The sequence below is a fragment of the Thermobia domestica genome, chromosome 8 (assembly GCF_964235325.1).
Source record: "Thermobia domestica chromosome 8, izTheDome1.hap1.1, whole genome shotgun sequence".
Classification (NCBI taxonomy): Eukaryota; Metazoa; Arthropoda; class Insecta; order Zygentoma; family Lepismatidae; genus Thermobia; species Thermobia domestica.
The window spans coordinates 225706814-225721327 of NC_137461.1; the positions used below are offsets into that span (position 1 = coordinate 225706814).

Sequence of the window (14514 nt, forward strand, 5' to 3'; positions counted from 1 at the left end):
TTTAAGGGACGTGTTGGAACCCGTTTGTTTGAATGATTGCAGGAAAGTGCTCACAATTTCACGGTAGTTTGAGGCTTTGGGGTTTCCTAAATATCTCTGTTGAACTTTGAAATGAACACCAAACTGCTTTTTCAACCCGAATAAATAGATCCGCATACTTTTTACTACGAATCAAATATCTTATTTGGGGGCCAAGAAAAAATTCTTTATTGATTTTAGCGTCACTAACCTGAGTCAATTTTTCATACAGATAACAAAGTTCTGCATTACTTTTGTCCATTGGCTTAACAAGATTTTTGAAAAGCACCAAATTTATATGAAAAAAGAAGCAGAATTATCTTACCAAGATTAACTATGAGGCATTGGAACTATGAATCATATTCTCTTCGAATGTGAACTTTTTGAATCGTTTAGAACTCAATTTTTAAATCAACTTTATAATCATTTACGATGTGCCCCTTTTTCATATAAATATATCTTAGCAACAAATCAACGAATACCAATCAAGGCTTTAATACAATTTCTTAAAAAACCGGAATTTCAATATAAAAAAAGTGAAGACATATTTAAGAATACTGATTACTGCAATTCTTACTGAAGAAATTATCTAACTCACTACAATATTCTTTGTACCATTTATGGCACAAACTGGTTATTTCCTGGTGCCATTTTTTTCAAAACTTTTAAGAGTGAAGAAGACAAGACAAGACAAGATTAACTCGTGAGGGATAAAAAATCATTCTTCTGCCCAGGAGTTAATACACTCGTTAGCCATTCCTTCTTGATGTAATGTTCTGCTTCATTCTTGCTGTTCTATTCGCACAGGAAACAGTAATATTTCGGAAAACCAAATTGAAAACCCATTAACAAGGAAATGACTTTTAAATCACAATTAACGCTTGTATTGCTCATATTGAGTTACTTCTAACAATATTTTGATGTTTCCATAGGTTTCCTTCATGTTATTTGCATAAGCCGAAGACACTGAAGGAAACATGTTGCGTTTGTGCAAAAAGACTGCCTTTAAACTAGTTTTTGAACAGTCAATAAACAATCTACAAGTACTTACATGTTCATGTCCGAGTGTATCCATGACAGCACAAACATTGTTGCAATAAACTAAATCATTTTCTTTTGAATAGTAGTTCTGAAACTCTGTATGACGGTTTCAAAGATCACACAATTAGTGTTACGATGGAGCAGATTCCAGTCTTTAGGTCTAGAAGCAAGAAGTTGTGCGTCTATTTGAGAGAGTTTTAAATCCTAAGCGAGGTTATTTAGTTCACCTTGAGTTACCAGATGGAGCCCGAATGTAGATGTGCTTCCTACATACGTAGGAGCATCTTCCTTTTCGTGTTGTACTTCAATAGTTGCCAAGTATGTAATCTTTAGCTATAATAAGATGAAATGGAGGTTGTAGTACTGGTAGTTCTGCATTTTATGGAACTGGGCTAATTGCTGATGGCAAACTAGTATATTGCACTGTGCGCATAGATTTACTGGTTATTTCTTTTATCTGTGTTACACAAGAATAGCAGTCTGAAGAATCGACCTTGCGGTTTCCTCTAGATCATGAATACGTCGAAGTTCATGTTACGTTCACCATTTGTCCACCCAGTCAAAAGTTTCACGCAAGTACAACAAATGTAGTAAGGAGCCCAGTTTTTATCTCGGTCTCCTATGCTGCAACCAAAATATAATTGATAACACTTCTTCACAAGAAACATCGTCGTTACGATTTAAATATCAGCTTTCCACATACATAACAGAAATTCTCCTGGTGATTTTCACACTTCCTCGGCATCTTTTATTATGTACGGTATCACACACATACACATACAAACCTACACATAATAAAATACAAAGCTGCACAAAACGCAATCTAACTCACGAGGAAGGTCCACAAACCGTGAGAGTTGAATTTTGACGAAAATTAGTGACAAGATTCAGTTTGAGTTGCTAAGCAACGTAGTAAGAGTCACTCGATGCACAAATGCTTCGTTGAGCTGCTACACAGACGCCATCTTGATATTCAGTAGGCAATGTCCAAAAATACCCTTTTGGCACAAAAATGAAACAGGTTTTGATAGATCTGACTTCACCATTGTAAACCGGGGTACGGCGTCTATATGTGGGAGTACTTCCAGTGCACGACCGCCATTTTAAAACCCGCCATATTGAATCGAGGTCAAATATGATAAACGGGAAAGGGGTCATGCGGGGTATCAAATAACACTAGAATTTACTCCTGAATCCATTTTCGTATCCAAAGTTTACATATCTCTTTTCACTTCAGAGTTAAGAGGTCTCTCACCTACAGGAACATATAAAAACTGCGCTACTTAAATTTGTGCCATGAAACGCGGTCGTGCGAGCAGTTGCAGGGTTTTAACTAATGCAGTAGTAGTCACGTGATGTACAATAACCACTATACCAATCAGGTCTTGAGCCTAGTGAGAGAAATCGTTATTTACATTGGAATACGTATAGTGAAAAATGAAATAGCAGCATGCTACAAATTATACCTATTTCGAAGCGCGATGGAATAGACCGCTGGTCGATTACACATGTTTAATAGTACTGACGAGCAGAGAATAGCAAAGGGATTGTTCGGATATACATTAGAACATGATATAAACTGGTGTATTAGTTGAACGACCAAAGTGGTTCGGATTCCACTATCATCAGTAGCTCCACGTCTCCTTTAGCGTAGCAGGCATAAGTGTGGTACGTTAAACTATATCAAACCAAAAATCTATTTTAGGTAATTTTACATGATCCATTATAGTGTTAAGTTTTGTTCTCCAATCTTGAAACCTTACGCAAAGACCCCCATTGTTGCAGAATATTACGTTCTTTTCCAATACTCATACTTGACAACCTATAGTTTACCATGCATATTACGAAGTTAAAATACTTTTTAATACATTTGTTGTCAGTTTTTCTAACTAATATCGATTTATTCCTGACGCATTGAACAATTAAGGGGATTTAAATTATCAGGTCACAGCCTATTCTTAGAAGAAAATACACCTGCAAACTTAGAATTTACTTTTCTTGTGTCTGTTCTGCTATTAGTGATAAGATAATGCATACACATCTGCTAAGAACAGATAGCAATAAAGATTATTACAAGATTCAATACCAAGTTGCAATCCATAACACAAGCCTCTTTCTGGCTTTTTCCTTCAATATTACATAATTAAATATCTGCATATTAACACCTTTATCGATGAAAAACTCGATTATAATGTGCTTTAACACTCACGAAGATCGGTTAAAAAGGAAATATTTATTTTAAAGAATACATTTTTTTCGTATATTGTATTTGTGAATACTTTATTCCAGTATTTTCCACCCCGTGCAAACGCATGATGTGCACATACGTTAGAGTCGGCATGTATGTGTATATATTTTTGTAATACATCACTTTTGTATCTTGAATAGAAGGTAATGTCTCAATTGTGCGCAAACTCCAGTGAGGTGTATGCTGTCTGTCTTCGAATGACAAACAGTAGTAGTACAGCAATTTTGGTTACCGTAGGCGTGTGACGTTCAGTACGAACGCATTTGTTGGACCAGTGAAACATTCGTTCCGTACATAAAATGCGAACATTTAAGCCAATAAACGTAGTCAACATCTTAAATCAAGCAGTGGTGGAAAAATATACTGTCGCAAGTGAGAATGGGGTAGAAGATAAGACATTTGCAGGTACATTGCTTCCAATGATAGCAAATAAATATGATGGTGACATTTGTCTAACAGCTAGTTACAAATTCGATGCTAGTTACTGACACAGACTGAACATGAAGATTCGACAAACGAAATGGATCTGGAACAGATAACTAGTCCATCAATTAGTGACAATAAGCCCTCTACGAATGAGTATGAGATGTCATTTTCAAGCCGGACGAAATTTGTACGTGTAACAGAAGCTGTCTTCAACAAATACAAAAAATTCAAACAAATTAGTTAAAATCCTGCAACTGCTCGTACGATCGCGTTTCATAACACAAATTTAAGTAGCACAGATTTTATATGTTCCTGTAGGTGAGAGTCCTCTTAACTCTGAAGTGAAAAGAGATATATAAACGTTGAATACGGAAATGGCTTCACGAGTGAATTCCAGTGTTATTTGATACCCCACATGACCCCCTTACTATTTATCATATTTGACCTCAATTCAATATGGCGGCTTTCAAGATGGCGATCATGCACTGGAAGTACTCCCACATGTAGATGGTCTACCTTGGTTTACAATGCTGAAGTCAGATCTATCAAAAGCTTTTTCATTTTTGTGCCAAAAGGGTATTTTTGGACATTGCCTACTGAATTTCAAGATGGCGTCTGTGTAGCAGCTCAACGAAGCATTTGCGCATCGAGTGACTATTACTACGTTGCTTAGCAACTCAAACTGAATCTTGTCACTAATTTTCGTCAAAATTCAACTCTCACGGTTTATGGACCTTCCTCGTCAGTGCATCACCACACAATACTAACAGTCTTGTCTTGAAAGTGATAATGAAATTCAGCGAATTAATTTTTTCGCTGTTTTTTCCAGATCTTTATATTTATTGTTAACAGGTTAAAATCGTACATATTAACTAATTTTCCACAGAAAACATGCGTGCACTACGTGCGCCTGTGTGTATTTGTGTTTGTACCTGCGTTCCGTGTATGTGCTGAAAACAATACGTCAATGTTAGGTTTCTGCTTTTGCTGAACTCCTCGCATTTAAACCTGTAAACAGGAATGACTATTTATAGATAGAATAACGCGATTTACATTAAATTAACATGATGTATTGAGTAGTCTCAAATGTGTGTTTTGGTACAATTCATGTTTCTGTATCAATATATGAATAATGACATGAGACAAAAAAGTTTACCTTTTTGAGGTAATTTCCCACAAAATTCCTCTAGAATTTCTCTCATATAAAAATGGCTACATGATGTATACATCATTGTAAAGTGTGTTCCATTGCAAATCGAATGAGGTATACTACATTATGCTTATATTATAATTATCGTAGCAGTTACATGTGGTTATCTGCACCTAAATAACAAATTTCTAAAAATAATCCACTTTTGAAGGTCATGTGGGTGTCGCGAGAAAATAGTGGGTGATGGAGAAAAGCTTATTATATGTTTAATGCTACATTAAAAGTTCTATTAGAATCAGATAATCTAATTTCTGTGCCAAAACCTTGTTGATTAGCGAAATGATTGATTCATTTCTATTTATGTCCTACATCAGCAATACAGGTAGATAAGAAGAGACCTACGTTTAAAATTGGATATGGCCCCAACATTGTGTTCAATCCGAGACCCGGTTAAAAACAGTATGCACAATCGTCACTAGACTAAGATAAAAACTGAAAACAAAGAAAAAATAAACAAAATGAAAATAAAATACAGTAGAAACTGTGACTTTTGTGTTGATGATGGATTATGGTGATAAAATTCCTCTTCATTAGTATACTCAAGTTTCAATACCTATTCGAAGGATATCTGCTTCAGAGTATCTCCTGAAAATGTAATGTTAAAAGATATGTTGTACAGAAGACAGCAGGAGAAAGGATTTAGAGTAACCATGACGTACTTAAAAACGATGTTGTGAGAGGATCTCTACAAGAAATATATGAAATGCACACTGTATAAAATTGAATACTAACTCAGTTTTATTTTTCTTTTCATCTTTTAAAAAATAAATAAGATAAATCCCTTTGGAGTTTATTTTCTGTGTTCGGTCTTGATAGCTTCAGATAAAATGCCTAAATTACAACTTATAATAGATATGCATATTTCAAGTACAGTATTTATGCATGCGTTATTAAATATCAAATCCTAATATGTAGGCCATCGAGAAATGCTATTGCATTATAAACACTTTTTCTTACACAAGCTGCAATAAAAATGTTCAGATTTTATGTTACACAATCGAGCTACATAGTAAACCATTTATATTACACCAGATATGAAGTCACACACATCTCCGAAATATTACATCATGAAGGAAATGAATAACAGATTTTAAGCCAGCATATCCAAATTAGTTAAGAAAACATCTTAATATTGCGGATACGAATTGACTGTACTCTAGCGTGGTGTGCAATGATGTGGCCAAAAGTAATATATTCCACAATGCTGCTCAATCACTTGGACGTTTATCGTAAATCATCAACGAATATATAGAAATTGGGGCACATTAGATTAGAATTTTTTCCTACCTTTGGTTTCAAGTATCCATGATCGATTGAATACCAGATTAGCTTGTGTTTGAGAATGCTTTATCAATGATATTTCAAATATTCTTCTTTCTCTTGTTCAAATTCGTTTTACTAATTCATTCAAGATTCATTTCAATTATCCTTCAAAAACTAAGTAATTTCATTATAAGAATCACCTGAATTTTTACTTTATAAACTTTCACTTTATGAAATTCTGTTTATCGACCATTAAACAATTTTTACCACTAGTTTTGTAATGAGAGATTTATTCAAAAATGTTTGTTAATATTCGTCTTACCGATATTTTCCATCATAAACAATAAAGTTACACAGGTCACATATGAAGCACATGCCACGCCAGGTAGTAGTACGAAAGCTTCTTTGGAGCTGGCAAACATGTGGTATGCAGACGAATTCTGATCCTGTAAATTTGAAGGGGAAGAAAATTTATTCATAAAAATTAGTATTTTGACGAATAATTTCTTCAGATGTACTTATGATTGTGAAAGATCCTGCTAAGCTACTTACTTAGTACGTTTTATGTTGTGCATAACTTAATACTTCTAAAACATTTGAAACTGCCAATTTGAACTATTACCTACAGACCAACTAAAGGATTCATTTGACGATATTGCTTTTAGCCTAGTCTTGGCAAACACAGAATCAATTTTCTCCACCAAAACTTTGGTTGGTTTTTAAGCAAAACATTTGTAATTGTTATATACACGGATATTCAAAGCCTTACCATATTATATATATGGTAATATATATATATATATATATATATATATATATATATATATATATATATATATATATATATATATATATATATATATATATATAAGGGTTAAATTAAATAAAACGTCGATTAGTGAAAATTCAACCTAACTTCTTCGAGCAAAAGTTAGCGTTCTAAATGACATGCTAAACACACTCGGTTTCACTCGGACAACAAGTGTAGAAGCTTCAATTGCAGAAAAATTCACGCACGTGTGCATGTGTATATACTGTAAAAGTAGAGCAGTAAGAACAAGGTCTGACTCTTTTCAAACGCAACTTATAAAAGCTTGCTCAATCATAATTATCATATAAACTTAGAATAATAATCTACTTAGTCTACGTCTTTAGCCTAAAGACTCCTGTTTACCCTGTGTCTACATATTTAGACATAAGTCCATAAAATGTTAAATTGATACAAAGTCAACGATCAATAATAAGGGGGACGGTGGCGCAGTGCTAAGACGGTTTACCTCAGGCGCCAGGGATCGCTGGTTCGAACCCAGATTCTAAAAGTTGACATTCGTGTAGGAAAAACACTCTATGTATGGGTTTTCAGGGGTATCCCCTTTTCTTGTACTCTCCTTATTCCACCATTAACATTCACTTCATTATCATTGTATCCTTTAACTTCCGAGCAAACATGTGAGAAGTTAATGCAAAAAATCGACAATAATAGCCAATCATTCTGGAAACAGACAGAATCAAAATGCTTCATAAACGTAAGATTTATCGCGCTTGGATCTATAATTAATTGTTGCAAATGCACATCTATAGGCAGAGAAGAGGAGACTATCAAAATAAGTCATGTACTTTACTTGCCAAGTACATCCTTTCATAGTTTATACTTTTGCCCACTATTAGTTACTCCACAACTACCATAACATTAGGCCACAAAACGACACAGACATCCAACACAATAAATAACTGTTCATTTCGTGATTGTCACTAACAACCATCTGAACCAACTTAATGTTGTACTATTTTCAGCTGGACCTCTTAAATTTGGCCATTGTTGTCAGATTTTACACTGCGCCAAAGTATTCGCATTCACTTGCACAGAGTAGCTTAGTTTAATTCACGTCTATTCGTTAAACGTATTTATTTTTTCCATTATTGTCCTATTTTTATGTTACCAATTTACTCATTTTCCCTCGTTAAGTCTTAAGAAACATTTATATAAATTTCTGAGAACTCTCAGAAAAATTTTCGTAAACTTGCAGTTTAACATTTACTTTTCTGTAGGATATATATCTACAATTGCACCAGTTTGGAATATTATTTAACTAATATGAATTGAGTTGCATCATAACTAAATGATAAGCATACGTGTCTTTGGCGTGGGTATACCTGGTGGTATCTCGCGTGGGTCGGATTCCACTTAAACTGTAGGTCAATCTTTCATATAGCCTCGCTGCTGAAAGACTCTAAACTCGAATCTATGCATCCATCTTTAGATTAGGTACAAAAAAGATTATTAATGTTTTTGTTTTGATGTTTTTTTTTCCTTACAAGCGTATATCTTGTTGGGGTCATGATATAAATACTATTAGAATGTAATAAAATTCTTCACAGCTAGGTTTTCGAACATCTCAACTGGTGCAATGTAAATTCCGTAATTGACCTATTTTAATATGTGTATGTTCAATCATAACTTCAATATGTTTGTTCTAATTAAACTGAAGGAAAGACAAAGAGAAATAAATACAACTTTATGTTTATATACAAAACACAAAATTGTATTATGTGTATATCCGACGTCTGTAAAATTTTTGAAGTCTGTACCAAACCAAAATATTAATCCTTTATAAAATTAGCATCCAGAATAATTTTATGTTAGACATTAATTTGTTTGACTTGGTAGAGGATTCAATTTTTTTTAAATAGATAATTGAAATGAATTATTTTCTGCTTTTTAGTTTTTATGAAAGCGGTTAATGCGTTTTAAAATGTTTTTATTTTCAGTTTTTATAGCGTTTCTTGAATCTTATTATTCTTTCAAGTCTTTTAAAATTTTAACACACTTTCGTTGATGCCATACCTGCGTACCTAAACTAATGGTAGGACACTGATTTCCCTTCTAAGATTGGACGATCAAAATTTCCTATCTATAATCTAAAATGAGACGTTCTAGTGAAGATACGTGAAAAGTGTATTTTTAAATTGGTCTATGCGAAATTATCCGTGAACATACATACAGTAGTGAAAGTATTAAATATTGGTATGTTTCATGTTTTTTATCCTGGGACAGTCATCAGATTTATCTGAATCCTGCGAGAAGATACACTCCTTGAAATTAAAGAAAAATATTCAGAATTGGTGCGTCAGTGTTTAACTTATGCGTGGATATGCGTACAATGAAGCCTGTGAATTACGATATTATATCTGTCAACCACTGATGATTTTCATAGTCTACCTTCAAAGACTCCGATTATTTCCTAAGAAATGTATGTGTCAAGATAACGTGTCCATTGAGATGAACTATGTGATTATATTATAATAGTAAGTTTAGGACATGTGATGGTTCGGACTATAATTTTGTAAAAAAAGGCAAAATATTTATTTGAAATCATGAACAGGGAATTCTCATTATCAGGCCAATGTTTAAAATAATATTTGCTTTTCCACTTGTTTCAGCCTAGCTTACAGTTGATTTACACTTTCAGAGACAAACAAACTTTTATTTTGTGTGAACTCCTTTCTTTCAGTGCAACTTACTGTACATTTATGAGCTAAGATATAAGAGAATTTTTAGTATTTCTTTTTTTCTTTCACATATTCCTTAATGAATAAACATCTAGATCGTTTCGTTATCCATATTCCTAAAGATCACCTTATCTTAAGATGACATCTACTGACTTTATATTACATCGGATTGCTGTCTATTTAATGAGCTGGGAATTCAATGATCGATACTTCTGAACGAAACTACAGGGAACAACAAAACATCGAGAGAGTGTGACGAAGTCAACTTAAGACGAGGATGTAAAGAGAAAGATTCTAATTATAGAACTTTCCAAATTCTCTAAGGGTAAGGTATTAATTTGTAAATTCTATGGTCAGATTTCACGATTAAAACTATTCGGATTTTGTCATTTTAGTGCCGAGTTTTTGTTCGATTTGTCTGTCGCTTGGATCTGTATTCCTTGTTCCTGAAATACCGAGACAGCCATCAATGGAGGATCACCGAATGCTCTAGGCAAGCACTGTGTAGACCTTTACTTACCCTAAGTTCATCCTTGCTCTTCAACACGTTTTATATACTCTTACATCACAATCTGTTTCCAATTGAAAAATGTTAAATTCATTATCCAAAACAACCCAAGTCACGCACCCCTTACCTCTGCTCTAAAGACTTCAGTTTACAAAATCCTGTGATGGATTGTCAAGTCAAAATTCTCAATTTCGTAATTTTGTATACGTTATTTCGATCCAAAAGTAATGAAACTGGACTTCACACATGAGTATAGTATACTATTTCAAAGAAATAATAATATTTTAATTTTTGCCTCTCCGTATGTCGAACTTTTGTGGGAAAATAATTGTATTGAAGTTGAAAACTTATGCTTTCCGGTACAGCTTCGCGCAGCCCGGCACGCACCATCATTAGACGGTTCCCGTAGAGTGCGCGCAATTCTTTACCCTCAAATAATATAGCTTTGCACTATGTTACTTGTGGGTTCAGAAAGCTCGTCCCTTCGACAATCGTCCAATAATCCAGGAAGGCGCAGTTCGCTTTACAGTAACGGTCCCGATTCGGACGGATTCACCTGTGAGGAGACCTGAGGTGTGATAAAGAAAATAGGTGAGAGCATCACCCACTTTCGCAGATCAATTACAAGTAATTCAACAGCTACGTTTTTGTCTTGCTCATGCAGCCTGAAAAAAGAACGAACAAACCTAAATACTTTCGGTGCCATTTATTATGAGTAATTAAACGTACTTGTAACACTGTTTAGATTTACAAAATTATCTTTCCCCTTTCGTAGAAATGCTTTGAAGTTTCTTACAAGAACAAAGTCTTAGTCTGTTGAAGTGCACTAACGTTCGTGATCACGAGGTAGAAGTCTTTCCATTCTAAATCCGATGAATCTTCTTGCAATAATTGTCCTATACTTCACTTCTAACGATTTACGAAACAGGTTTCCCCAGGGAACATGATTACTGTAATATTTCGCAATTAAATCGAAGAAATTTGAATAATTAAGAGATTTTCACATTAGTTGGTATTTCATACGCCCATTCTTTTTATTGCAAGTCCGCCGAATGCTTTGTTCATCCCAAAACTATCTCGTCCACAACCCCTTTTTGTTATAAAATACTTCATGGGGTAGATTTACTTGAATAAAAACTTACAAGACATTTGAAAAAAAAACACTAATATCTGCATTACTATTTTTACAGATTATTTATGAAATTTTGGATATAATTCTAGCTGTTCAAAAATATTGCGTAGTTCATATTTTTCTAAAATGAGTTTGGTTTCGAGGCGCAACCACGTTCGAGGAAATTTAATCAAGTCATTCTCCACACACACGCACACTTACATCAAACTTCAGTTTATACGTCTAGAGTTCTCTCAGTTTTCTTATTCCTTTTCTTCTACTCTTCTTTCTTTCAGTACTACCAGATGGCAGCACAATAAGCGGAAGGCATACACCATACGAATTGTACGAATCCAAATGAACGTCACAAAGTACACTAACGCAGAATTTGCGTTAAAGCGAAAAAGTATATCAAGCAAAAATTTGGAGCAGTTACAACTGCACCCCTTAAAAATTTAATTCCCTACCTACTAATAATCTACTTCAGCTTAAGGATATTTATATGGCGACATTGAATAAGTGTACTATTTAAAACAAGGAGTCGGTTAATTTTGGTTTACGTATTACACGCATTGACGTGTTTTGTAGTCTAACTCCTAAGACTTATTGTATTCTGATGATATTTACATGTGACCAGGAGAAAAGTGTACAGTTTTAGATACCAGAAAAGAATTATTAAATTCCGCGCACCTATGTTGAAGTTATGCGTGAACATAAACAAAAAATATCCCGTGAATTACATTCTTCAAACTGAATTCCTTCAGATATTTTATAGTGTAGGTTCAAATACTCCCATTATGTGGTACTGACATTTACTCGGAATTATTAAATGCATTTTAAATTTAATTTAAAAAGTTGAAACCTCTCTCTACCATCGCCATTCCAGCACTGGCGACGATATTGTTCAATTCGTGAAAAATTTCGATTATATGTAGTCTGGAATAAACGTCTTCCTACTGTATGTGGTTTGTGTTGAGTTAGAGAGATTTTAGCTTATCTATCACAGTTCAATACGTAAGTTACAGAGGTGAAACATCTTTAAGTTTTACGTCCCCCGGTTATGCCGGTTAGGCTAAACGAGACGGTGATGATGAGAGATTAGTGAAATGGTGGAATGAAGAAAGTAGGAAGAAAAGGGAGAACCCCGAGAAAACCCACGAGCACGGTGTTTGTCCACCACAAAGTCCGCACGGAGCGAGCTGGGTTCGTACCATGGACCACAAGCACCGGAGATGAACGCTATACCACTGAGCCACCGCGCCCCCTAGAGGTAAACAATGTTAGCGTAAATTACCTTATACTGAAATTTGTCCAGAACGTTAAAGTGGAATCACTCATAACCCGAAAGAGGATATTCCATTTCATAATGCAGTAAATCAACATCTTAGAGCAGATATTTGTATTATTATGTATAAAAATGTATTAGAAATAATGACGATTCGATGGAACAAGTACATATAAAGTACGGGACAAGAATAAACGACCTAAAATTCCATTAAAACTAATGACGTTTCCGGTCGTTTATTCTTGTTCCGTACTTTATATATAGTAAGGACGGGGCAGATGAATGGTGGGAGCAGATTGACAGGAGTTAAGAAATATAGTAATAGGAAATATGCTAACCTGGCAACAGTGAGTCTAGTCGTGTGTGTGGTGTTTGGTTATACTTCATGCTTCACATCGCAGGAGTAGAATTCACTGACTATAGTGTGTGTACAGCAATATTGCGAAGAAATAGTCATCAATTACACAGAGGCAAGTGTTCCAAAACGTGATTTCTAAAAACTGGACTTCAGAAATGAAATATTTGACAACGAAGGAAAGTTGCTAAACATTCGCGGGAGTAGCAGCAGACAATAGATGGATAGTTACACGAACCACTAGAGTAAATGACTGTTGCGTGCCATCTATTGAGTAGGGTCAAAAATATTTGAAACCAATGTGTGTGCGGGGCAGACGGACACGCAATTAGCGGGGCAAACGGACAGTGACCTAAATGGTTAGTATGAAGTAGAAAAACAATATTTCTTTCTATGTGTATCACTTAAGAGGCGATTTTCTTATTAGTACTACCATTTTTTTTAAAGATGATACGTTATCGAACTCGCACAACAGACAGATGCAAGTAGGAAAATGAGTCCATAGCCGCTGCTGTTAGAGCCGTACTTGAAGGCAAGATGCCTCTGTCAACTGCAGCGACAACTTTCAATATCCCTCGTAATACACTACGACGACGGGTTTGTCATCGCGCATAATCCGAAAGTTTGGAAATTATACAACATTCTCAGCACAGCAGAAAATGAATTGGAAAAGCATCTACTTGCCTTGGACGAAATGAGATTTGGGTTAACTCTGCGCAAATTACGAAAGTTTTCGCACAACTTTGCTGTTGAGAACAAATACAAACACATATTCAATAATGATGCAAAAATGGCTGGTAAAGATTGGGGGCATGGCTTCGTACGTCACAAAAGACTTAGTGTGCGTGTAGCGCAATCATTGTCCTATTCTACAGCTAGAAATTTAACTCGTGGAAACGATATGTCGAGAGAAAAGACTGGATAATGTGTACAGGTTGTTTTTCTGGTTCCATGTAGAATGTGATCCAAATGGTCGTCATGCATACTTTCTACGCATTAATTGTAACAGTATTAGTGGTTTATAAACTGTAACTGTAACTATCCGTTTACCCCACTATTTTTGTCCTTCTGCCCTACCCCATGGGGCATATGGACATCTTGCATCCTTGTATACCAATTGTTCAATATATCCTTGACTAATTGACAAACGGATTTCTTTGTTATACATTTTACTTTGCAGAAAGCTTACTGGCTTGTAAGAAATATCTTGAGTTCCTTTCGGTCATTCGTATTCATACAAGCAACAGAAAACTGTTTAGTATGTCTGTTTGCCCCGTCTTTACCATATATATATATATATATATATATATATATATATATATATATATATATATATATATATATATATATATATATATATATATATATATATATATAAAAGAAGTATGTTTTTTATTTTGTAAATTAAAATGAAATTACCTGTTGGTTTTAGAACGCAGCGCTAATACTGCAGCTTTTTATGTTTCTTTGATTATTTTATTGGAAGAACAACTACACAAATAGCTTCCTTATTAGTTATATTTCACTTTCTCTTCTGAA

The 14514-nt window shown here is 34.5% G+C and overlaps 2 protein-coding genes across 2 annotated transcripts in view; one reads left to right on the forward strand and one right to left on the reverse strand.

Annotated features, from left to right (window-relative positions):
- The window catches only part of LOC145692482 (uncharacterized), a 617057-nt gene that overhangs the window by 46088 nt on the left and 556455 nt on the right, over positions 1-14514 (forward strand). The window lies entirely within an intron of this gene.
- The window catches only part of LOC145692480 (ATP-binding cassette sub-family C member 4-like), a 66414-nt gene that overhangs the window by 45101 nt on the left and 6799 nt on the right, over positions 1-14514 (reverse strand). Inside the window, exon 4 of the mRNA XM_081767788.1 lies at positions 6529-6652. Coding sequence (XP_081623914.1) covers positions 6529-6652 — 124 coding nt within the window. The remainder of the gene's footprint in view (positions 1-6528; positions 6653-14514) is intronic.